This window comes from Chelonoidis abingdonii, chromosome 25, assembly GCF_003597395.2.
Source record: "Chelonoidis abingdonii isolate Lonesome George chromosome 25, CheloAbing_2.0, whole genome shotgun sequence".
Lineage (NCBI taxonomy): Eukaryota > Metazoa > Chordata > Testudines > Testudinidae > Chelonoidis > Chelonoidis abingdonii.
Genome location: NC_133793.1, coordinates 5,468,422 through 5,494,161, shown reverse-complemented (window position 1 = coordinate 5,494,161; position 25,740 = coordinate 5,468,422). Strand labels below are relative to the sequence as shown.

The window sequence follows — 25,740 nt, the reverse complement described above, 5'->3', positions numbered from 1 at the left end:
TAACGTTCTCTTGTTTCCCTAGGGTGACAAAGGCCCGCCAGGCGCTGCTGGGACCCCGGTGAGTGTGCCACCAGCTCTCCGACATGCTTTGATTTCCATGCCTTTTCAGGACGTTGCCTTTAATTTTTCCCAATGCCTATTTTAAAGGGCTCCAAGGGGGAACCAGGCATTCCAGGTCTGGACGGGACCCCGGGGAAGCCAGGCATTGAGGTGAGTACAATCCCATTCTCCTCTCATGGCTGCTTGTTAGATGACAGAGTTGCTTCCCGTTCTGTGCCTTCGACTCGTAGTTCCAGATTCCCCTGTCCACGCCTGTGCTTTGTGAACTTAGCCCTCGTCCTGAGCTTCCAGATCCCAGCCCATCCTCGGGGATCCTGTCATGTGCATGGGATGCAGGGGCTGGGGTCACAGATCTACCTGGCTTATATATGAATATTCACAAACAGGATTCCAACCACAAGGCTAAAGGGAAGAGGGTCCTGGTGGGTAATGTAGTCTTTAAGGTGGGAAGAAACAGCTGATCTCAGAGAAGGAAATGATCCTTCATGTGTCAGGGCAGGAGGAGATGGGATGGCTGGGGGATGATCATTGTTGGAGGGGAGTTGTGGGTGTCTGGAGCACCTCCCACAGGCCAGTGAGGAGACTGGTCTGGGGAGCAGAGACGTGTCATGGCTCCGACGTGGGGAGGGGAGACGTGCAGAGAGGGAAATGTGCAGTCGACTGGCTGAGCCCGAGGGCGAGTCCCCAGGGCCATCAAACGGGCAGAGTCAGCACTCTCTGAAACAGTGCTCGTTCCAAAGGCGGGCGGGCCGGCTCAATAAACAGATAGCTCAAAGGGTGCTGTATGTTTCCAGCCTTGCTCAGATTATGCAAAGGCAGCTGTTTGTCCACAAGGCTCCTCTCATGTGCTTCAGCATCCAGCTGAAGCCCCCCTGCTGCTTCAGTTCATTCACCTGCTCCCAGCTCAGCTAATGCTCAGTCCCAACCTGCAGCAGCACGAACCTCTGCTAGTCCACGCCTGCCTCCCCACCCACCTCAGTTCTGCCCGGGCACCTGGGTCCTGTCGTGACGGCCCCCTGTTGTTGCAGTCGTGGGCTCCCCACTCTCCAGCTCTGCCAATGCACCTCAATCTTGTCCTGTAGTCCCCTCGACAGTTCTGTTCCTGGCCTGCCCTCTCATTTCTGCCACACCCCTCAGTCTTGCCTTGCAAACCCCTCTGAGAGCCAGCGCGAGGCAGCGAGCTGTGCTGTACTGTGCAGTGCGTTTACATCCTGGGGAGGCAACACTGACCCCACAGAACGTGCTGGGCTGGGGGAATTGAAGCAGAAAAGCAGAGCACAGTGGAAGTGGAGAAGAATGGCTGGTGCATCCGCGCATTGGGCCAGCTCGTCCCTGTGTGCTAGACTCTGCTTGGGGTCATTGGGTAGTTGCTTGGGGCTCTGAAGGGATGCAGCCACCCCACATGAGTGGGAGATCAGAGGGCTGGGAATTCTCCAGCTGAAGGTCTTTAATCTGAGTGGGATCTTAGACTAACTCTGATCTCTGGCAGCGGGATGAGGAGCAATTTGGCTGGGACTCATTGTACTGAATCTGAGCCTATTATCGCCCTCGGTGCTGTTCGTTATTAACTCTGTCTGGAGCCGGAAAGGCCTTTTAGAGACCCGAGAGGCGTCTTCTTACGCAGAGTCGCTTCTCACAGTCTGGCTGGGGCTCAGCCCTGTGTGCTGCTAAAACCCTTTGGACCCATTTCTGTTGCCTCCAAATGCCTTTGTGCAGAGGCTCAGAGTTCCTGTATTTGCAGTGAGAAATCCAGGCTGACTGGAAGCTTCTCTGGCTGCTGCTGGTTACTAGCCTACCCTCCCCATCCACCTGCAACCCATCTGCTCCCTAAAAGGGCACATGGTCTCATGAGTACCCCCTACAGAGCCTGGTCTGTTACCCACTGAAATCAGACATCAGGGAGCATTGGATCAGGGTCAGAAACCCCCAGAACACAGGGGCATCAGCCTACAACACGTATTTCTCTAACCGCAACTGCTGGGATATGCCCCGATTTGGATCTCGTTGACTCCAGTGTAAATCCACTGGAGTCACTCCCAATTTACACTGGTGTAAATGAGATCAGAAGCCATCCCATCGGCTTTGTCCACACTGGCAAAAATAGGATATGTAATTCTCCAGCAGGACAGCTCCTGAGTGGTAGCATCAGTAGGAGTTATAATGTACCCAGAACTCAAGAATGCACCCACATTTTTATCACTGGATCTTGGAGCTCTCAGGAGCTGTTCATAATAACTGCAGGGTTTGTGGCTTTAAAATGCTTTAAGGACTAAAGGAAAAGTGTGTGTGTGGAGGGTGTGCACTGGTTTGTGTGGTGTCTGTGTGTAGAGTGTGTCTAATTACAGGGATGGATGTGCTGGGAAGGTGGGTGTCTCTATGGGTCTGAGAGCATGTTGATGTTTTATGGTGTGAGCAGGGCTGAGGGTGTTTGGGGCAGAAGGCATCAGCCTGGGTGTGTGGGGAGATGGCTGGTGTTTGAATATGTGCATTGAGGTGTTTGATTCAGCTTGGAGGGGTACTGAGGGGAGTATGCTGTTGGGGAGCAGGATAAGTAGCTAGAGGGTGTGTGTGTGTGAATGTGGGGCATGGTGTCTGAGAAGGGAGTGTCGAGGGATGTGTGAGTTTGAAGCGTGGATGTGTATCTCCGGAGGGCAGGTATGTTTGTGTCTGAGAGGCAGAGCTACACAGACAATTACAGACAGGCAGAAACACAATGAAACTATACAATCCTATTTTTTTAATGTATATATTTTTGCAATTGGAAGCGATTGTTGACTTCAATTCTTGCCTTCAATAATAATTTAATAGAATAATAAACCTTATTACAACAATGTTTTATTCATACAGACTAATCCTCCCGCTACGGATCTCAATTATTAGAATAAAGTAGAAAAGAATTGAGCTGAATACAGAGTCTTTCATATTCGCTATGTCAGGGTGCTTTACAAAGAGCTAGGAATTAGATCTTGCAAAGAGCGTGGCTCAAACACTCAGAGGTGGATATGAAAACCTCCTTAGAGTGAGCCAGATTCAGATCTCAGGGGCCTATGCTAGTGTAAATCTGGAGTCACTCCAGATTTACACTGGTGTAACTGAGATGCAACTATGCATATTATTACATCTGTCTAGTTATCCATCCATACTCACATATCTACCTGTCCCATCTCATTGCAGTATCTGAGCACAAAGTAAATGTTTATCTCAATAACAACAGACACTCAATTTGATTATTTTTCTAACTTTTATTTTATATCCTTTTCGTTCCCTGTGCTGTGGAGGAGTGGGGACCTTTGGAGCTGGGCTGGTTTCTTCACTCTGAGGACCTGATCCTGAAAACCTCAATCCCACAAATAATCCTTGCTCAGCCAAGGAAGGATTTGCTCCTGGAAGGGTTGCAGGGTGGGACCTCTGGTTCGTAACTTCCTCTCACCTGTCCTGGTGATAGCATTGAAATTTAATTCTCTGGTCTCAGTGATTGTTATATCACATCTCCTTTTATAAATAGGAGCTCCTAGGAGATCCCCACTCATCCAAAAATACATGCACACAGACACACACAGAGTTATAAGGAATTCTGTCTCAGCATGGAGACTAACAGCCTCATTTTCAATACAGGAATTATGTGACGGTGAGTCATTTGCTGTGTGTTGTGTTCTCTGCCTGATCCTGCACCCCTCACGCAGGGGAACAAATTCCTGCAAGCAAGACTCCAATCTCATTCATAAAGTGATGTAAATCCAGTGTAACTCCATTGATTTATACAGACGTAAATGAGGTTAAAATTTGGCCCAGTGATTTCACTGGGATTATTCACATGAGTGGCACCTGCCAGCCAAGCTTGCTCATGTTTGGTGCCTTCTTTGATGTGGACAAATATCCGCTAAGGTGTAAGTGCAGGATGCAGCGGTAACTCCCACGTGGGATGTGAATACAGCACTCCCGAGGGCAAAGTGCCTGCGCTGAGACCTGGCCCACTGAGCTTGTGTCATGGGCAAATGCCAAAACAGCTGAAATCTGTGGCCCTGTCAACATTACATGGCACTGCAGTTGTGCCGCTGGACTGGTGAAGCTTAGACGTTTCCTGTGTCGATGGATGGGGTTTGGGTTGTTGCTGTAATTAATCTACCTCTCCAAGAGGCAGTAGCTGGCTCTATAGAAGATCCTTCTGTCTGTCTAGCTGTATCTACACTGGGGGTCTGGTCAACATAGCTCCGGTGCTCAGGGCATGAGGGAGTAGCTAGGTCCGTCTAATTTTGGCTTGAAGAGAAGGAAGTCTTGATGGGCAGCAGCGGTGGCATTGCTAAGAGGTGGGATGGTGGTTTATTCCCTGTGTTTCAGGGCACCTCAACTTAGCTCTAGGGCAAAAGCGGCATTTCAGCATTTGCTGCCTCTTGTCTTCAGAACAGATGGATGAGCCCTTAATAGCTCATTAATAACCCAGCAAACCAGCTGGCTAAAACAACCCCAGCATGAATCCAATCGTGTGGAGAGCCCAACTGGATGGAAAGTGGCAGGGAAGGATCTAATAATGAGCCTGACTGTCTGCCATCTCTCCTCCCGCAGGGCCTGACTGGCACGAAGGGGGAACCAGGGCCACGCGGGAGGCCAGGGACTAAAGTAAGTGACTGGTGTTCGTCTCTCCAGCTCCAGCTCCACGCTGCCTTGTCCCTCCCTCGAGAGGAGATGGGCGCGGAAGGGGGAGTGATAGGAAGGTGGGATGGTTGGGGTGGTGAGTTCTGTTGAGCGAATGCCCAGTTTAACCATGTACTGGGGTCAGGGGAATATTTGGGATCTAGTTAGGTGTGTCCAGGCCCTCAGCGGGTGTAAAACGGCACAGCCTCACGGACTCCACCTTTACCTCAGGCCAGGATCCTGGGCTGAGACCAACATGAAAGTGAGATAAGAAGCCACCCTACTCATTGCAGTGAAAGGCCCCAGTCAGGATTGGGCCCCATTGCCTGGCCCGGTACGTGCCCAGAGTAGGGAGACGTTCCTGGGGATGAGCTACGAGCCCGTCGACGGGTGACAAATGATGGGGGTGAGCTTTGGTGCTCCCAAGAGCAAGGGCTTGATTGCACCAGTGAGATGTGGGCCAATGAACGGAGAATCTCATTGATTTCAACGGGAGCTGAAACCGATCCAGAGTTAGACTGGTCCTCCGCTCCGGTGCACTCTTAATTGTTATCATTACAATAGCACCTAGGTTCCCAAGTCCTAGCCATGGAGCAGGACCCATGTAAACACATAACAGAAAGACAGTCCCCACCCCAAAGAGCCGACCATCTGCACTGCTCTGCTGAAGCCAATGGAGCGATGCTGATTTCCGCCCCTGGAGTGGATCTGAGTGCACACTTTTCAATGAATACTTTTTTTGAAATCGGATAATTCCCCCTGTCCCCTGCATCCCATTTCCCACCCTAATCTAACATTGACTCTCTTCTTCTGCACTGCCAGGGCCAGCCTGGACTGCCCGGGCCACCGGGACTCCCCGTGAGTATCCGCTTCTGTCACGTCAGCTGGTCAAAGAAAAGTCTATTGTTATGGTCACCTAACGGCCTAAGCCTGGGACTGGGAGCTGAGGAACGCCTGGGTTCTAAGCCCAGGCTCACTCTGTAGATATGGGCAAGTCAACAAACCCCTCTGTGCTTCCGTTTCCCCCATGGGCAGGCTCACACGGACCTACCTCGCCAGAGGAAGGATTGCTACAGGCTGTCCCTGTGCCTCACCCCTGAGCTTAGAATGAGAGGGGGTTTCAGCATCCATGGCCCTTCCAGTCTCTGGCCTGCCTGCTCAGAGGGCCAGCCGAAGCTGGTGCCAGTCACACGGGTGGTTAATGTGCTGTAGCGCTTTTCTCCTGGAAACCAGGCGGAGACCCCCCAGCAAGTTCTTGCAGCAGAGGTGGCTTACTGGCCCCTGTTGCTCTGTGGAGGTCGTATTGGCCACACAAGCTGTCCAGACCTCTGTGGATTTGTCTACTAAACACTCTTCCCCCATCACTAATGTGGCCTTCGTTGAGGGAGATCCCACTGCCGCTACCACCCTGCTTCCTTATAAGCGCTCCAAACCTCAGACATCTTTCAACAGAGATCCTAGGGGGGCCCACGGCAGCTGTCCCCTTAAGTGCCCCCAGTTTGGCAAGAACATTAGCCCCCCCGGTACCTCTGAGATCCGTGCAAGAAGAGACCCTCAGCATGCAGTTCTTCCCCTCCAGCAAGGAATAGGGGGCTGTAGGGAAGGTCAAGGAGCAGGCAAGCCAAAAGAGATGTATATTGTTCCTACTCTCGCCCTGTAGAGAGTTCCCCCCAGAAAATTAACACAGTCCTGGGCTGTGTTTGGTCTGAGAGGAAGGATGTCCCAGTGGCTAGGGTGTTAGCCTAGGATACAGGAGACCAGGCTTCCATTCTCTGCTCTGCCACTGATTCTCTGTGTGACCTTGAGTGAGTCACTTAGTCCTTCTGTGCCTCACGTTGCCATCTGTAAAGTGAAGACAATAGCCCTGCTCTACTTCTCAGAGGTGTTAGGAGGGTAAATACATTGAGGGTGAGGTGCTCAGATGTTATGATGGGGGCCAGCTGAGTACTGAAGATAACGATTGTACTTCCTGCGAGTGGCAGGTCAATGAAATTGAAGCCAGTGGAATCGCTCTGTAATGAGGAGCAGGGTGTGCCCATGTCCTTTGCTCTCCTCTAGAATGAGAACCGGAGTCTGACCCCCCCACCCCCCGTGGAGTCACTGCATGTCTCCCCCCATGCAGCAAAGGACAAAGGGACTGTTGTGTTTTCTCAGCTGTTGGCTCCGAGTCAGAGAATTTCAGCCCCTTGTAACTTTCTTTTTGTTTCAGGGCCCTGGACTGTCAGGACCTCCTGTAAGTGCCGTGCTGCCGGGGTTTGGTTTGTGTCTTTGGCTGGGACAGGGTAGGGGCAGGACTGAGTTTTAAGTAAAAAAATCCTCAGCAGCTTGTGAGTGGGGAATTTATCTGCTCGACTTCCATTAGCGTCAGTCCTAGTTCTGTGGCTCTCCCCTGCCTTCCCGTGGGAAAGATTTAACTCCTGATATCCTAGTCTGGGGCTGCACGTTAATAACTGGAGTGGATCTAAAGGATCAGAGAGGAGTCCCAGGAGCAGTGTAAATGGAGTCACGTTAACCCTCTCACTGCTGGCCCATTATTCACTATTATTCCACTGAAATCAAAGCAGGGCAAGGATATGGCTGCTGCAATCAGCAGGAGATGGCCTCATTCTGCCCATTCTACCTGGGTGTAACAGATACATTTAGCATCACAGCAGCTAAGTTCCACCTGGAGGTACCTGTTACCCTCAGTAGCAGAGCAGGCGCTATCTACCTGCCTGTGCCTGTTACACATAGAAGGCAGAACCTACCTGCAAGCACCTGAGTGAACCTATTACATTCAGTCCTAGGCAAAGGCCTAAAATCTTCTTGTGCAAAAGCACTTTGCTCTCTGAAAGATCCCCTGGCAATGGATATTGTTTCCTATCACCAGCACATTTTGAAATCCACCAATGTGTTTAATGAATGATTGTCTCCTTGTTCCAAGGGGCCTGCGGGTCAGGTTGGACTTCCTGGGCAAATCGGAGCCTTGGGCCCCAAGGTGAGGAAGCAACTCTCGGCGCATGCACCTATCTGCTTGTTTCCTCTGACCCGACCTAGGGATGAGCCAGATTTTCAAAGGGGCTGGTTGAGCCCCTCCTGCCGTCAAGGTCAGTTCCGGCTACATGAGCTCAGCCCCTGATAGAAACACAGCCTCGTGGGAAGACTCCTGCTGTGACGGCCCTCTCAGATAGCTTGCCTCAGGGGGCTACTTATTTGCTGTCAGCAAGTTACTGCTTCAGTTCAAGAAGTAGGGGCCCTGCATTTGCTGCTGAAAGTCATGGGTTCAAGCCCCAGGGCTGACTGAGTTAGTGCAACCTCCACTCTATGCAGCTCTCCTCAGGGGTCCTGCATTGTTCCCCCTGACCTGACTCTCTGAGTAACAGGAGCCTTTTGCCTGTTAACTTTATTTTGGGGTTGCATCTTTTCAGGGCAAACCTGGACCTGATGGACCACGAGGCCCCCCAGGTCCCCCTGGGAAACCTGTGAGTATTAACCCATCTCCCCATGAATTTCCCATCTGAAGTTCTTGCATGAAGGGTGGATTAAGGGAGAGTCCTTGATCCAGGCCCTGGGACTGGACAGAGTCCATATGCAGCAGAAAGTCAGAATCAGAACTGCAAGTGGTGGTTAAGGGCCTGATCCAGGGAGGCACTCAGCACCCCGATCAGGCCTGTAATGCGCTGCTGAACCCTGCTCAGCAGCCACCTGCATGGGGTGGAGATGACCTGAGCTAATCCAGGCTCATGCTTCAGGTTGTAAAGCTGATCTCTGTGAGGGTCAGGAAGGAAACCTTCCCGTGCACAGTCCCTCTGGAACCTCAGGAATTGAGCACTGCTTTAGACAGGCTGCTAGAGTCTTTGTGGCATGACGAGGAGTGGGATACCTGGCTAGACTTTTAGCTGGTATGAAGGGAGGTGGGTTAGTTGGTTAGATGGGCCAGTGGTTGGGTCTGGTCTGATTAAGCCCTCTTGGTTTAAATTGTGGATCAATCACAGCAAGGTCTGTGTTTTACCAGTCAGCTATCAAGGTTAATATATGGGCTTTGGACTAGATGTGAGCTGCATGGTTTCCCAAGGGACCGTTTGTAGATGCAAATGCTCCCAAGGGCTGTGCCATGGGCCAATAGTGGGCAGCCGGCAGCCAGGACTCCTGGGTTCTATTTACTGCTCTGAGAACACGAGGTGTCTTATGATTAGAGCAGGAGAAGACAGGCAGGCAGGATTCCCAGCGTCTATTCCCAGCTCTGTCAATGGCTCGCTGTGTGACCCTGGGCATGTCGCTTCCCTGCTCCATGCCTCAGTTTCCCCATCTATAAAGGAGGGCGCAGTGTTTACTCACCTCTGTAAGCTGTGTATTGTGCCTGTAACGTTAGGGCACCTGATGGTTTTATTTCATTCCAGGGCCCCCCAGGACACATCCAAGTGGGGGAAGGCAGTGCTGATTTCTCGGTAAGAACTGCAGTTACATTAGGCTTTTAACAGCCCCTCCCAGCGTAACAGCAACTGGGAGCTCGTTCCTGGGAAATGCATTAACAAGTGTCATTTGGTAGCAGGGAAGAGATGTTTTGCAGCACCATCTAGTGCTCAGACCCCGTTAGAGCTGCAACGTTCCCTGCACTGGCTGCCCCACTCTTTGAAACTCCTATGCCTCTGGGAGCCAAGGTGACACCCACTGGGCCATCAGCGCTTGCAGCCTTTGGGCCTCATCCTGCTCTGACCTCTGGGAGCAAATTGTATCTGCCAGCTCCTGCCTTTCCCTTCATGTGCCACGTGCGGATGGTTGCCCTTTGGACTGGTGTACAGAGCCGAGCTTCCCCTTCGGGGCTGGCATGTAGTCAGGTGTGTCCCCATAGGGCAGCATCCTGGAGATGCCAGGTCCCCTTTGGGCTGCTCACAGAACCAGGTCAGGCCCTGCTGTGGGGGCTGACGGTGCACCTGGCTCCCTGGGCTGGGTGTACGGAGCCAGGGCTGAGCCCCTCAGAAAGCCACGTCTGTCCCTACGGAGCCGGCTCTGAGTTGCCCTAGCCTCATGGGCTACCTCCAGCCCTTGATTCGCTGGCAGGTGGCTGGTTATACAGCTCGGGTGTCCCCATTGTAACCTGGCAGTGGCTCCTGCCTTCCTTCTTGTCCTCACTAGGGTGGGCCTCCACCGCTCCGCAGGCAGACCCATGCCATGCACAGGGGGGAAATATTTACTTCCCAGCGGGTATTTCTCACGGTGACTGCCTGGCTCTCTGCACTCCTCCAGCCCTGTGACTGACTCGCAGCGAGTTCTTTCCAAGGGTCCCAGTCCAATGGCCAGTGAAGTCAGCGCCAGGACTTCTTGCTGATTTCAGTGGGAGGCGATGGCAGTTCTGCCACTCTGAGGGTGAGGGCTGCGGTTCTGTGGCTCAGCCTTCCCCTACCCCCCTGCCTGGAATCGTCCCCACCTCCTGGTCCCGTCCTACGCTGCATTCTGCTTGTGATTTCACAGAGCGGCACAGACCCCCTTAGAAGGAGACAGGCAGGGAGCTTCTCTCCAGAGCAGCAGACGGGCTCAGAAGGTTGTGCAGGGCATTCGCTCTGGGATGTGCTAATAATATGGAACTAGGAAGGCCTGGAATTAAATGCCTGCAAGAGGCAAGCGACTCTACAATTTCCTTCAAGAGCTTTATCGGGCCAGCTCAGCGTGGGTGCTCAGTGCCGGCTCTGCAGCCCTGCTGCACTCACGTGAAGCCCCAATGCTGGGTGCACCCAAACTGCCACTCCTCTACGGCCTAATCTTGTTATCTGATTAAAACAAGCCACTTTTCTTTCTCCCACCCTTAGTGTCCAACCAACTGCCCACCAGGGCCCAAAGGTCCTCAGGGACTTCAGGGACTGAAGGTAAGATACAGCCTCCCTGCGCGAGGCACTGAATTGGGGACCTCAATGCAGCAGCCTCTAGTTCTTGAGCTCTTATTTGTATTACTGCAGCACTGACTTCCCGCATTGAGGACTGGGACCCCACTGAGCTAGGGCACTGGACGGACACACAGGGTCTAAAGGGTCTGCTTCTCTCTCCGTTGGGTGCATGAACTGCTCTCCGGAATCCAGCCCCCAGCCGGCTAGAGTGTTACACTGAGGACGCAGGCTCGGGGACCTCCCCTCCGCACTCCTGCAAGCTTCCAAAGGGCCCAGTGCTTCTGCTGGGCTCCCCAAGCCTGGCTGGCTGTGCACAGCCCCCTCCTGGCAAAGGTGCTGGAACTAGGGGTGCTGCTGTGCCCCTCTGGCTTGAAGTAGTAACAACAACCCAAATTAAACGGTTTCTGCCTTCAGCGCCCACACTACATAAATTATTGCTAGGTAAAAGAGTCTGCCGGGGTGAGCTGTCTACTGCTGCCCTCTGTGATCCTCAGCTGCCTTCTGTCCTCCTCGTGGATGGAAGGACATGGTGGGCTGCAGCAGGAAAATGCCCGCCGCCCAGCTTCTGCCTGTGTGCAAAAGCCCTGCAGCACCTGCCCGTGTGGGCGTGATACCCCCACACCCGGGGGATTTACAGGGCAGACATTGAGCGCACCGCCAGGGGAATCGCTCTGAGTGTGGGACTCGGGGAGCCTTAATCATGGTCTCGTTTCTCCTTTAGGGACACAGAGGCCGTCCCGGTGCCCTCGGGGAATCTGGCAGACAGGGCAGGCCGGTGAGTACAGCCCCCCTTGCCGGGCGTCCTAGGCAGAGGGAGGGGGAATCTCTGCTCTCCCCTGTGCGGAGATGAGATGGGGGTCTGGAGGGAAAGAGAGACCGAAGAATGGAGAAAGTAAGGATGGGTGGGGAGGGCAGAGAGGAGGCAGTGAGGAGAGAAAAGCACCAGGAGAGAGAGAGAGAGAACTGGGGGTTAGGAGGAATAAGAGTGAGGGGTAGGGGAAAGAGAGGGGTCCCTGCCCCCAGGCTTGCATCAGGGCCAGTAAATGGAGCTGGAGCTTCCCATAGTGTGTCCCAGGCTGCCTGCTCTTCCCAGCGCTGAGTGGCTGCTTGGGGATGGGTTCTCCATCCTCCCGAGGGTATTCAAATCCCATCCTCCTTCCCTGTCCCTCCCCGGGTCCCGCGTGGGGGGACAGAGGGGCTCTGGGGGGTTTATACCTCAGCGGCCAGGGTCTGGAGCCAGCTCACAGAGCCTTCCCTGCACTGACATCTCTCCTCTCTCCTGCTTCCCCCAGGGCCCCCCGGGCGACATGGGCATTTCCGGAGAACAAGGCATCCCCGGCCCTCCAGTAACGTATTTACTTCAATTTACCGTTCTTATCGCTTGGTGCTTTTGACCTAGACTCACAGCCTGGGGGATTCACGTATTTGTCACACTAGACGTTTAGGGAGCACCCCCCACCCGACTCTCCCCTGAGTCCAGCACAGCATAGCTCCCCATGGCCCAGCTGACCCATCTCACTGTTAGGGGGTTAGTCTGCCTCAGTCTCCCATGGCCCTCTGGGGCGATGCTTAGGGATTCCGCAACCCATTCAAGTCCTGGGACACAGGGGTGGAGCCAACAAAAGCCCCACCTCCTGAGAGGGCAGGGCCACAGAACCCAGAACTTCGCTGATTACAGGAGACAAAGGATGAAAAAATGAGGATGTAAGTCATGGAGTCAGAGCAAGGGGTCCCAGGAGGACAACAACCACAGCGCCCACTGCCATAAGAAGGAATCGAAGGAGTCAGGAGAGGGCCCAGAGGAACTATACAAACAAGGGACTAGAAAAAAGCCCTCAGCCACAGAGAGCTCCCCCATCCTGGATGGGCGTTCAGCCATGCCGGCCAGGGCCTGGAGGGGCTGAAGACATCTTGAGCAGCCCTGGAGTCTGAAGTCTCCTATTTACACCCAGCACAGTGAGAACAGGGGAAGTTCCCACACACTGTGTGTGTCACTGAAATGCCTCCATCTGGGTTTTATTCCTGGCTCTGCCACTCACAGGGAGTGGTTACCCTGGGCTCCTCCTCCCTCTGGGCCTCATTGTCCCCATTCTAACATGGTGATAAATGAAACTGACTCTGCTGCGTAAAATGCATTGAGATCTGTGAATAAACTGTGCTGTATAGATGCTGTGTGTTGTTAGTGCTTCACTGTCCAACAAGGAGCCAGATTCCTTTCTTATTATTTCATCTCCCACTCATTTCATCCAAGCTCCTGAATAGTAATGCCGTCTGTTCGCTGCCAGTCCAGGACAGATCTGAGCCAGTTTTTTTGGCAGTGACAGGCTTTGTAGCCAACTATTCACCCCCCGCCCCGGAGCCATCTAGTTTGCTTTTCCTTGATTAAAAATAGAGTGATCTGTACTCCGCTGAAATACGGTGGGCCCAGTTCTGATTTCAGATATACCGCTGTAAGTCCACTGAAGTTAATGGAGGTGCTCTGGATTTATGCCAGTGTAACAGAGATCAGAATCTGGCCCTGTGTCTTACAATCGTGCTAATACTGTGAGCTGTGAATACGGAATGCTGTTGTTACTTTGGGTTTCCTGTTCAGATACTGCCTCAAATGAGATGGGGAGATGGAAAGACTTGAGGGGGCAAATACGTTCCCTTAAGAGGCATGGATACAACACGGTGATTCGTCAGGACTTGAGAAGACTCTGCCTTCCCCCTCTAACCAGTGATGCGGATGGAAGTGAAATGTGTCTCAGAGCCAGCTGATTGCTCTCAGTGTAACACATTCACGGCATTCACATTTGTCACTGTGCCGTACACCACCGCCACAGCATATTCTCCTGCTCCAAATGTACAGGGTCCTGCCACTTTCACTAAAGGAGAATCTCTGCCTGCAGTGTAAGTCCTCTGACACACAGCTGAGATGTTCTGATTCCATCCAGTAGAGGGCAGTGGTGCATATGGCCAGCAGCCAGTGCATTGCACTATGTTTCCCTGTATCCAGTCACCTCTAATGCTTTGCTCTATACAGAATGCAGCATAGCAACTCAGTTTACAAAATAGATTTTGCAAATCCTTTGTATGACCCTTCCTTTCCTAGATCTTGTGGTTGTTTTTTAAGCAAGCAAGTTCCTCTCACTACCCATGTAGAGAAGACAGGAATGTATCATCCTGGTTATGTTGTTTACAACCAGGGAAGAAATGTGCACTAACAGCTTGTGTTTTATATGACCAGTGAATGGAAAATGAATAGGCTCAATTTTCCAGCTATAGCATAGGAGGTTCTTTTAATCTCCCATGAAATTGATTGGAAACAGTGATTCGCCATAGAGGCTGGGTCTGAGCACAGACCTGAGAGCCAGGAACTCTTGTGTTCTGCCTCTGATCCTGGCACTGATTCCCTCTGTGAGCTGGGGGAAGTTGCAAATCCTCTCTGTGCCTCAGTTTCCCCCATCTAAAAATGGGGATAATAACACCTACTCTCAGCGGGGTTGGGAGGATTAATTAATTCATAATTAATTAGCACTTCAAAGAGGAAAAGTAATTAATAGGCCAAATCCTTCAGTCCTGAGGCAGGCGAAATCCCTCTGAAATCAAGTGGAAGCTTTGCCAGAGTAAGGACTGCAAGCTCTGATCCATTAATAATAATAAACTAACAGCCAGGAGGAGCATGGGTGGAAATTGGCAGCACTTGCAGGGTATGGAGGGCTCAGCAAGTGTTTCATAATTAGCACAAAAATAGCATTTTCCAATAACACTTCTAAAAAGAATCATTTTATTCCTGGGCAGAGGTGTTCTGTAGGGAGATACCCTGGTTTGGGTGCAAGATCTGACCAATCCTGACTAACCTTGCTTCTTTTCTTGCTTTCACAGGGTCCTCAGGGCCTGAGAGGTTACCCTGGCATGACGGGACCAAAGGGCCAGACGGTAAGCACGCCAAGGAGGTGTTAAACAGCTCCCATGCTTTGCAATAAGGAATGGATCCCAAGCGATGGAATGGGGTCCACTGGTTAGAGCAGGGTGATGGGGTCTGGGAGTCAGGCTTTGCTAGCTCTGGGAGGCGGGTGTGATCTAGTGGTTAGAAGAGGGCATTTGGAGTCAGGACTGTTGGGTTCTGTTCCTGGCTTTGCCACTGATCTGCTGTGTGGCCTTGGTCGAGTCCCTTCCCTGCTCCGTGCCTCAGTTTTCTCATCTGTAAAATGGGGGTAATGACCCTGACCCATAGCAGGGAGTGTGGCACAGAGTATCATCATCATCATCGCTTGTTGCTGAACTCCCAGCATTCAATACCCTTGTGAGCATCACTGACATCCATGTTTGAGAGCATTGGGGGGCAGGGAATTCACACACTGACTTGGCTCCTGTGTGTAGGAAAGGACAGTTCCTAACATGTCAGTAATATAAACTTGTGCTCTGCTTTGCAGGGTCCCCAGGGCTATAAGGGAATGGTTGGGACTATTGGAGCTGCTGGCATGCCGGTAAGTCCTTTCCCCTCTCTCCCTGGTCTGCTGCAATGACTATATGTATGTGTCAGATCACGTCCGACCCAGCATCCATGGGGAGCGTCTGTGCAGTCCTGTCTGACTCACAGAGAGCCCTGTTGTTATCCTCCCAAAGGGTAGGTCCCACCATGGTGAGTGAAAGCTCAGGGACACCCTTGCAGAGTAAGACCAAGATCCCCAGCCCGGACAAGCCAGGCCAGGTGCATTTCCTGACACCATCGACTGCCCCTGAAGTGCCGATTCCTTCCAGAGTATCCAGCGCAGCCGCAGCCCCCGTCCCAGTGAAGCGTCTGTGAATCAAATCCTTCGCTCAGCTGCACCTGTGCAAATCCTTTGAATCTACTGGCCTAAATGGGAGCAACATTCATCCCCGTCTGTGTACATTGTTACAAGGGAGATGAGTTTAAATAAACAGGATGCAGTGTGGCCTAGTGGATGGAGCACCGGCCCAGGGACTCAGGACACCAGGGTTCTCTTCCTGGCTCTGCCTCTGCCTGCTGGGTGATCTTGGACAAATTGCTTCACCGCTCCCTGCCCCAGTTTCCTCATGTATCAAATGGAGGCGATGATATTGACTTCCTTGGAGATTGGCTGATGAAAAGTGCCTCGGTCTTGTTGTTAAATATAAGCCCTTGTTCTAGCTGATCACCTGGCATTGTCTACACTCCGTGATGGATTGTGAGGCAGGGCAGGCCTGCGGCCTGGAACAGCTCTGTTAAGCCTTTGCGTATTTCCCTTCTCCTGTAGGGTGAGGAAGGCCCTAAGGGGCCACCTGGTAGAGCTGGTGAGAAGGGAGACATCGTAAGTAAACTTTCATTCATGCATGGAAAGTTACCGTCTTAGAGGGAAGCAGTTTAATTCTTGCGTTGTGTTACCCTGGCATGCGCTGAGCCTCCCTAACTGCTACCCCCGTGCAGGTGTGTGCACTGTACACAGGTGTCTGCACTGGGTTTCAGAGGTGGCCAAGCCTTATGCCCAGGTCATATTTTACATCCTGGAAGAAGTGCTTCATGCTCCACCTGTGGGCAGATGTGTTCCAGACCTGCTCCTCACACATGGCTCTGCCAAATGCCTCTCTGTCCTAAGCCCCGGTCTCCTGTGCTGTCGCAGTCTAGGCTTCCCCAAACAACTCTGCCAATGCACTCCCAACCCTGAGCTGCTATTCCCGTCAAACGCCTCTCCCGAGCAGAGTGGCGGATCGTTTTGTGATATGGATGAACATCCAGTAGGGACTCCTCTGCCGTTCCTAAGCCCAGTTCATTTCACAAGCCAGATGATAGAGTCCTGATTCTGGATCTGCTGGGTGGAGGGTCAGTTAACATACCTAACACAGCCATACTCTCATGGATACAGGCAACATGTAACTCTGTGGCCAGACTTGGCTCCAGGACAAGAAAAGAAGCTGCCTCTAAGGAAGTTAGTGGCTTCACCTAGCTTTCCAAAAGCTGCTGAGTGCTTTCCCTGAACGGAGAGGCTCTAGCAGCTCCAAACCCCTCTGGCCCTTCCTAATACCCCTACAACCCATGGGGCAACAATGGACCTGAGAGGTCCTGCAGATTGCAGTACCCCTGCCCTGCCCCCAGCTGCCCAATCCCTCAGCCTGATTCAAGGTCTTCGCCACAGCCACAGCGTGATCAGAAATGCCATCAACTCAGATCCCGTGCGAACAGGATTAGGGGATTAGAGGCCCCCTGAGGGTAAAGTCCAGACAATGGAAGAATGAAAATAAAGATTTGTGCATTTGAAATTGCTCCAAGTCACCTGACTTCCTTCACTACTACCCTAGGCCCTGCCTGCACGAGTAGCTTGGGAACTGCACCTCCCAGATGTTCAGTTTCCTATTCTTGCGGTCATGGGGGCTCCAGGCCTCCAAAGTGGGTGGGTGGGTGGCAGAGGGTGGGAGAATCGTTACCCCCCTAGCCCCAGATCAGGTCTGGTCTCCCCTTCTTTCTCACCCCCTGCAACCCAGCTGTGCTGTGATACCTGCCCTTGATTCTGCACGAGTTAATACTCCCCCTAAAGACGGGGCGCAGAACCCACAACCTGATCCACTAGGGTTGTGCTGATATCCCCAGGACTCCAGAGCCAAGAGGGATGGTAAAATAACGCTTGTTCTCCCTTTTTATAGGGTGCCCGTGGTTTCAGGGGTGCCCAGGGAGCAATGGGCCCCAAAGGGGATAATGTAAGTACAACATATCTCTGGATTCAGGTGGAGAGCCTTAGCATGAGCATCTTTCTGAAGCAGTGGGGAGGCGCTGGGGCCTGAATCCAGAGGAAGGAGCATTTTATTATCCTTCCCTCTGCACCCATCCATCCATCAGAGCCCTCTCCTCTGGCTGCTAGGCAAAGACCTACTGGGTGCTGCTCTGAGCCCCATTCTGCCCTGCTCCTACCCCCTTACAGGGCTCACTCCCAGAAGCCCCTGCCTTTGTCCTCTGCTCCATACTGGGTCAGGGCCTCGCAGACAAGCTCCTGCCCATATGGCTGCAGCAGCTGCTCTGGATTCAGGGGGCGAAGCTCCTCAGTCAGCCCCGATTTGCTTCTCTCCCAAGGGGCTTGGGGATCCCCCTCTCCCTGCCTGCCCCTCTGCTCCCCCTGCATCACAACCTGCAGCCACTTGCATCTCTTTGGTTGGGGCTGCCCTCTGTCCTGTCCCACTCCCTGCGAGCTGCCAGCAAGGGGGGCAGAGAAGGTGTTGCTGTAAGGTGGGGTGGTCATGCCTGCAGCAAAGGGCATCGGCCCCTAGACAGCTGTCCCCAGATCTCCATGGTCCGCCTGGCTCCTCCACTGGGAGGCTCTGCACATCTGGGCTTCCGAGCAGATTGGTCCTAACCCATCCCCGCCCCCCCCGGCAACTTTCTCACAGCGACCGTTCCTCCTCCTTTGCAGGGACCCCCTGGCATTGATGGTAAAGACGGAACCCCCGGCATCCCTGGCGCGAAGGTGAGAGGCCAGGAGGGAGTGGGGGTGGGAGGAGAGATTGGGTAGGATCAGGATATCTCCAATCACTCCTCCATACTTCCCAGTGTCTCTCTTTGCCCCTGTACAGATTGGACAGTCAATTCCCCTGCTACTTGTTAGATTCCCTGTGGCTGAGATCCGGCAGCCCCAGCCCCCCTAGTCTCTTGCCTTCAGTCTGCCATGGCAGTGGGGAACGAACGTGCACCATGTGTCAGTCGAGTGCTTGCTGGAAACCAGGGGCGCTTGGCCAGCACGACAGGGCACTGCTACTCCTGGGTTCAGAGAGGGGGCCAGCACCCTGGCCAGAATTTTGGCATCTTTGACTTTGGTGGGTGCCATGGGGTTTGCCATCATTGGATGGATGCTGAGCTGCACAAGGATGGTTCCCAGGAGAGCGCCCCAATTTTCTCCCATTGGTGACCTCTGATTGGGGTCACTGCGGGTGGGGTTGGGTGTTTATAGGGACCCAGAGTTTTCTGGGGTGCTGGGAGTGCCCATACCGCCTCCTCTGTGGGGCCATTTGAAGGGAGGGGCTGCCTAAGACACTCTCCTGTAACTGCCACTGCATGCTCCTGCTCCTTTGCGTTGCAAACTCTCCCATACTGGGGCGCTGTCCCCTCATCCTGCTTGGAGAAGCAGAAGCTCTCGGGCCTTATCCCCAAATCAGCCTGTGTGCGCTGTGCTGTCCCAGCCCCCGATCGCCTCCAATTGCTTTGTTCTTTGCTGCCTCCCACTAACAACTTGTCATGTCCCTTGCAGGGGAGCGCAGGGCAGCCCGGCCGCCCCGGGTCATCGGGCCACCGAGGATTAGCCGTAAGTATCGGAGTACAGGAGCCATCCCTAACCAGACAGGGTTATCTCATTTCACCTGCGGCTGCCATCCCATAACTGCTTCCCTGCTGCTGTATGTGCTTGGTACACCAGGTAATGTGTATCTCCGGTGTTGCCCTGGGCATTAGTGTTGTACAGGATGCAGCAGCATTGGCGGACCGGCAGTGAAATGGTTAATCTGGAATCTCCTTTAACTACAAATCAGCCTAAATTGCCAATTTTTGACCCAGATCTGATCCTTCCCTAATCCAGCGGTGTCCAGATATGACCCACGGCTAGTGTGAACTCCCACCCGAAGGGTTACTCCATCTCTTCTGGTGCAGATGTTGTTTCACTGCCTTGAGATTTCCGTCCCATCATTCTTCCTGCTTCACCTTCCTCAGACCTCTGTGCAGTCTGCTCCCACTTACACTCAGTGTAAACGAAGACTAACTCGGCCAAAGTCAGTGCAAAACTAGTGTAAGTCAGATCAGAAGGCACTGACCTCAGTGGAGTCACTCCTCATTCACACACTGTGTAAGTGAGAGCAGAATCAGCTCTCTGTGGAGTTACTTCTGATTTACATGTCTGTGAAAGGAGAATCAAGCCCCAGGTTGAGACTAGCTCAAAATTTGGCCTTGAATTTTGATCAGGGGTAAACTGGTTGAAATCTTTGTCCAGAACTCGAACCAAACGTTCCTAGAAGTCCAAAAAAGTTCAATTTAACTTTTTCATCCTCCATTTTTGCAATTGCGTTGGTGCTTCTGGATGGCATTGGGGACTGGAAGCAGAAGTGGTAAGATGCTGTGAGAGAGAAGGTTTCTCATGGCATCTGCAGCCCATTCTGTTTCACCGTTATTAAAAGGCCACCTGGGTTTTTGGGTCCCTGGTTGTCCAAGCCAGGAGTCATTGTACAGGAAGGCTAGTCTCAGGAGATTTCAGCTCAAGAGGTTTAGAGAAGACTCTGAACGTTTGTTCTTATTCAACCCAAGCCTTCTGAGATTTGCCTGTCCCTGTGTTTGGCTTTTCACATCTTTTGCCAGCTTTTGGCTTCTATACCCTGTGTACTCTGAACATTAATCCCATCCTTAATCCTGCAGGGGGGTAGGCTAGGTGAACTCTGGAGCCCTCATTTCTGTGAGTCTGTGATTCCTGGAGGCTGTAATAACCCTGCTGCCCTGCAGGCTGAATTCCATTGGCCTGCACTGAGGTCCTGTAAATCAGACACTTCCCTTCCTTCAATGGGGACCTCAAAGTTGCCAGGACTGTGTCTCAGGAATTTCCAATTCAACATGCACGTTACGTCCGGGCACATACAAGCAGTCACTAACTTGGTTTTGTTTCCCCAGGGTTTGCCAGGCCAGCCTGGGGCCAAAGGCGGCCCAGGAGTTAAGGTGGGTGAAAAGAGCCTCCTTGCAGAGTGCTAGTACTGTCAGCCTCTCTCTTCAAATGATTATGTCCATCTGTATGGCCTCTGCAAGTTGTTTCTGTACATCTCTAGAGGCCGCGTGGCATCCTTTATGCACCCGGGAACAAACCGACCAGTAAATGTAAATGCAACCGTGCTGCAAATATCCTTCTCCCAGCTCATTGCTTGGACCATGTCACCCCTCCATTGGTTCCTTCTTCTCCATCACCTCAAACATTACTTGTATTTGGCCTCACGGCCTATTCCCACCTATCTCTCATCTTCCGTATACGACTGAGCTGTCAATTTCTACCTTCAATCCGGCCCATGCTGCCAGCTTCCATCTGCTACTTGTTACATTTCCAGGCAAGCCCCTTTGTGCTTTCCCCCATGCTGCCCCTGCCACTGGGGAACAGCTCCCCCGTGAGCATCTGCAAAGTGACCTCATTGTCTTTCTTCGGATCCCTCCTTAAAACTCTCCTTTGCCTTAATGCCTATCAAATCTTTGCAATGATTAAGCACGGTTGTGCTGAGACCACAGCCTGTCATGGTTGTCTCATTGTTTCTTTGGATTCCCCTCTTTGTCTGTCTGTCACTTGTCTTCTGCTTAGACTGAAAACTCTTCTGTTCCATGTCTGTGCAGCTCCTAGCACAATGGGGCCCTACTCCATGGCTGGGGCTTCTAGCCAGTAACAAGACACGAATAATAATACAAACAATGAATCTCATCTCTGGCTCATTGACAGGGCGAACCAGGTGCCCGTGGCCTTCCAGGAATCACTGGAGCCCCTGGAAAAATGGTAAGTAAAGAGACTCTGTGTGTTTATCTCTGTGACTCTCTGGCTCTCATCCATCTTTGCTTGTGTTTGTTTTTCTTTGTCTCTCTATTAAGTTGACAACAAAAATCGGATGCTTCCACCCCCCCTCTTGCCCCCCCTTCACTATTTGCAAAAGATCTGGAGCTGTGGATGTGGCTTTGGCCGCATCTCCAAGCTCTTGTGTCGGTCCCAGGGGCTGAAATAAAGCCATGGGGGAGGCAGGGTGTACAGTGGCTTTTTAAAATCCTATCAACTTACAAAGAGAATGTCAGATCCAGATCCAGTGCCACGTTCTCTGTTACCCAAAGCCCCCTAGACCCTGCCCAGCCCCAGTGCCATATTCTGTGACCCAGAAGCCCCTGTGGCCTGGCCATAGGTCCAGTTTAGCATTCCCTGGTGCCCTGAATTAAATAGTGTGAATTAAAGGTCTGGCTTTGCTGCAAACGGCAGGTGGAGCTGGCAAGGAGGGGCACAGGAAAGTCACAGAATGCCACTCCCCCCATGCGATTTGCCTTTGGAAAGCACCCAAGGGCGAATGATTGCATCTGAGTAGCAAGAGAGGTGATAGGCAGCTGCTGCCCCTGTGTAACTCCAGCAGACCTCTAGCTGAGTGGCAGGAGGCAGTGCTGTTCTATCACTTCCCAATAGTCAGGCCCTGCACTGGATTCTTTTCTTAGGGTGAACTTGGACCTCCAGGTGAGCCAGGGCCACAAGGTGTCCCCGGGATGAAGGTAAGTCTAGAAAGTTGCAAGGGAATGTGAGCCTGGGTTCTTTGCTGGCTTTGGCAGGGAGTGTCATGTTGCGTAACAGTAATAGTTAGACCAGGAATGAGGATTCCTGGGTTCTGTCCCTCGATCCAGGTGGGAATGTGTTTGAGTGTTTAGACAATGGAAGTCGGGACTCCTGGGTTCGATCCTTGGCTCATCCTTGGTAAGTCCCTGCCCCTATCCATGCCTCAGTTTCCCCATCTGTAAACTGGGTCTAACCCATACCCCTTCACCTGGGGGTAATGAGGCTTAATTCATTAATGGCTGTAACTTGCTTTGAGAGCTACAGGTGAAAGGGGCTCTAGAAGGGCAAACGTTATTACAGTGTAAGGCAGCCAAGCCCCCCGGGGGAGTGCCTGCATCTGGGATCTGCCTGTGGGAAGAGTGGGGCCAGAATGGGGAAAGGGTGAGAGCTAAGGGCATTGCAAGCACAGGTGTGGAACCCAGCCTGCCCATGCAAGCTTGCCCCATCTCCCCCTCGTACAGCCTTTCCCCAGAGTGCCCAGGCCTGGGGAAGGCAAGCTGGAGTGAACCCCGGTTCGTGGGATGCCAGGTATTAAGGAGGGTGCGGTGGGGGTGGGGTTGGGAGTGTAGGCAGTAGGGGTGCAGGCAGAGGAGGGTTGTATGCAAAGCGTGAAAGGTGGGGATGCAATGATGTGGAGAGATTAGCCAGGTGGTGCAAGAAGGGCACCGACAGCCCTGGCTATTCCAATCTGTCCTGTTTTCTTTCCTTTCTGCAGGGCGATCGGGGAGAGCGGGGCCCAGTGGGTCCCCAAGGCCTCCAGGGGAAAGTGGTGAGTGTGGCTTTGATTGCATTTGTGTGCGCACGCGAAGATCCAGAGCCAGACCCTGGGGAAGGAAACAGTCCTCTACCCTTTCCTCCTCCCCGACCCCAGCAAAAACCTAGTGACCAGGGGTCGAGCTCAGGGAGGCACTTTTCTGAACCCCCCGGATAGCTCGGTGCAGGAGATCACACTGCTTGGCTTGGGTTTGTAGCCAGAGGAGGGTCACTGTCAGGCAGAGAACTGAGGACACAGTGGGCATCCCGAGTCAGGTCTGCTGAGATCACCAGCGGAACGGATGTTTGTTACCACTCACTACAAGGCCAATGTAGCAGCAGACGGGCCTGCAAAGTGAGTGGCCAGCAAAGCTGCTCTCTGGATTTGGGGTCCAGAGTCAGCATGTGTCAGGGGGATCAACGGAGCAGGAAGAGTCCTGCTCGGTTTGCAGCTCCCAGGCTGGGCTGGGCACTCTGGTATCTCCCTGTCATTTGAAAGCGGCAGAGGTTTTACATGCATTGCTTGGAGGGAGAAGAAATCTGCAATGTGACCCTGGCACATCTCTGATGGTGGCCTGCACTGCAATTACCTTCTTAGGCCGTTTAGCAAGTGCTTTGTAAGGATTGCGCCTACAGTGCCACACACATCTTGCTTGACCCTGCTCAGCACAGGTGCACTGTGCCACACGCAGGAGCACAGGGTGGATGAGGACCCAGATGCTGCAGCCTGGCAGTTAAGCTACTTATGGAAGGGAGGAATGCATTAGCAGGAAGGGGTTAATCCTGTGTCTCCTGTCACAGTCTACCCACACCTTGCCCCTAGGCACCCACACCCCTAGGTGGTGTGGTCTAGCGGATAGTGCACTGGACTGGGACTCAGGAGCTCTGGGTTCCATTCATGGCCTTCTAGGTGACCCTCAGCAAGTCACAGCCCCTCTCTGTGCCTCAGTTGCCCCATCTGTAAAATGGGGATGCTGCTGCTGATCTACATAGCGGGTTTTGAGATCTTCTGATGAAAAGTGCCATATAAGAGCTAGGTATCGTGACTGGTATTTTATGCCCCCAGCACTGGAGAGCAAGGAAGCCAGGCATGCAGTGGACTTGAGACTTCCTATGGCTCAGTGCAGAGGGCTGCGTTTTGCGGTTATCCACACTTGTGCTTACATGTAGGCTCCAAGTTGTGCTGGAGGGTCGCACACGTTTTGCATGTGACACAGAGGCCTCATGTCCGGGAAGGTTTGGCCTTTGCACACCAGGGTGCATTTTGAAAGAACCAGCATGTGCCCTAATTGGGATGGAGGCATAAATTTGGCTCAGACCCCAGGACAATTCCCCACCGCCCCCAAGCAGTTTAACATGAAGGGGCGACTGAGCCAGCCCAGCCCCTGCTGTGAGTGGCCAGACAGAGTGAGGGGATTAGGCAGCAGGAGAGAATCATTCAGGGATGAATGGGCGGCTGTGTGTTTTTGACCAAAGCGGGGAGTGAGTCTCCTCCCCAGCCCAGAGAGAGAAGAGCACACAGCAGGGAGTGTGTTTTTCTGCTCTTGGGCAGTTTCTGACTGCAGGGCAGGCTCTGAAGCACCCCCGCCTTTTCTGAGATAACTCATCTGGGAGCTAGAGCTTCCCAGGGAGGCAGAAGGATCTTGGCATGCAGGATGCAAAGGAAACACAGCCCATGCCACTCAGAGGGGTCTTTCCTCCTCTCCATGGTCACTAGAGGGTGAACACACACATGGAGAGGTGGATCAGCCTCCTTTGGATACTGCAGTGCGTGGTGCTGTGTTCATGGGAGTTACACATCCCCTTGGAGTTTTGTGCCTGAGGTTTCCACAAACACGTCGTGGTACAGACTGTTGGGCTCCCTAGGTCTGGGCAGCATCTGGGACATGCTGCACCGGGCGCAGGAGGCCCCACTTTACTGTTCCCACCAGCGCAAGAGGGAAAGCTGGGGTTATGGGTCCAGTGGCTCGGCAGTCTAGATGGCAGGAGAGAGATCACTTGATCATTACCTGTTAGGTTCACTCCCTCTGGGGCACCTCGCATTGGCCACTGTCGGCAGACAGGACACTGGGCTGGATGGACCTTTGGTCTGACCCAGTCTGGCCGTTCTTATGTTCTTAGTCTAGAATGCACTCATTAGTTCACTATATACCTCGCTCTAGCCTTGAACATAGCTGCATCTGATTCAAATAAACAGCCACAAATTACTCTTGACCCCGCTCACCTCACCAGAGCTGCCACCTGCCCCGCCCCTGAAGATCTGTGTCTTTCCTCCTGCTGGTTTCATCCACACACCTTTCTTTCTTTCTTTCTTTCTTTCTTTCTTTTTCTTTCTTTCTTTCTTTCTTTCTTTCTTTCTTTCTTTCTTTCTTTCTTTTTCTCCTTGATTTCCAGGGATCGAAAGGCGAGCAAGGTCCTCCAGGGATCCCGGGGCCACAGGGCCTGCCAGGTGTCAAAGGAGACAAGGTAACATCATGAAATTCCTGACAGTGATGAGGACTGAAGCGAAAAGCCAAGATTAGAAGGGAGGTGGGATCCATAAAGACCACGCGGGACCTCCCCATGAAGATTTAATTTAAATTTAGATTACAGTGATGGGGACTGTAGAAACCCTGTAGATACAGTGGATATGGTGAGTGGGTGGATGCAGCTGCTCGATCTGTGGCTGGGAACAGTGGATGGATGAATGATTGGATACTGTGGGAATGGGAATGTCTGCGTGGCCCCAGGATATGATTTCCCGGTGCAGGTGAAGGCTGGGCCCAGCTCCCAGCACCAGGAGATCTTTCTCGCTTTGCCTCCTGCGGTTTGGCGAGCTTGGTCGGCTGTCCTGCCTCAGGCAGTGGAGCGGCAATGAACTTGCCCAGGCAGTTCGTTACAGTCACGTTTTTAGCTCCATCCATCCCTGATTTACAAGCCCAGTCAGGAACATGGAGGCTTGATCCTAACCCAGTTGGAGTCACGGGAAAGTTTCCCATTGGCGTCAATGGGCATGGATGGTTCAGGCCCAGACATGCCCAAGAGGTTTACAATGGGAGCGCAAATGAATGCTGAGGTAGCACTGAGCCTGCAGTTCTTTGAACCTACAGACATGGAAACCCAGTGAAGCCCGGATGAAAAGTTGACTCCAAGGCCCGGGTGTAATGGAA

General features: G+C 52.7%; 1 protein-coding gene across 1 annotated transcript in view; it reads left to right on the top strand.

Annotated features, from left to right (window-relative positions):
- COL9A2 (collagen type IX alpha 2 chain) overlaps positions 1–25,740 on the top strand; it is a 48,275-nt gene that overhangs the window by 14,373 nt on the left and 8,162 nt on the right. The window contains exons 4-25 of the mRNA XM_032802704.2: positions 23–58; positions 148–210; positions 4,624–4,677; positions 5,515–5,550; positions 6,902–6,925; positions 7,616–7,669; positions 8,100–8,153; positions 9,072–9,119; positions 10,479–10,535; positions 11,275–11,328; positions 11,846–11,899; positions 14,421–14,474; positions 14,972–15,025; positions 15,797–15,850; positions 17,178–17,231; positions 17,939–17,992; positions 18,770–18,823; positions 20,170–20,214; positions 20,975–21,028; positions 21,724–21,777; positions 22,554–22,607; positions 24,986–25,057. Coding sequence (XP_032658595.1) covers positions 23–58; positions 148–210; positions 4,624–4,677; positions 5,515–5,550; positions 6,902–6,925; positions 7,616–7,669; positions 8,100–8,153; positions 9,072–9,119; positions 10,479–10,535; positions 11,275–11,328; positions 11,846–11,899; positions 14,421–14,474; positions 14,972–15,025; positions 15,797–15,850; positions 17,178–17,231; positions 17,939–17,992; positions 18,770–18,823; positions 20,170–20,214; positions 20,975–21,028; positions 21,724–21,777; positions 22,554–22,607; positions 24,986–25,057 — 1,137 coding nt within the window. The remainder of the gene's footprint in view (positions 1–22; positions 59–147; positions 211–4,623; positions 4,678–5,514; positions 5,551–6,901; positions 6,926–7,615; positions 7,670–8,099; positions 8,154–9,071; positions 9,120–10,478; positions 10,536–11,274; positions 11,329–11,845; positions 11,900–14,420; positions 14,475–14,971; positions 15,026–15,796; positions 15,851–17,177; positions 17,232–17,938; positions 17,993–18,769; positions 18,824–20,169; positions 20,215–20,974; positions 21,029–21,723; positions 21,778–22,553; positions 22,608–24,985; positions 25,058–25,740) is intronic.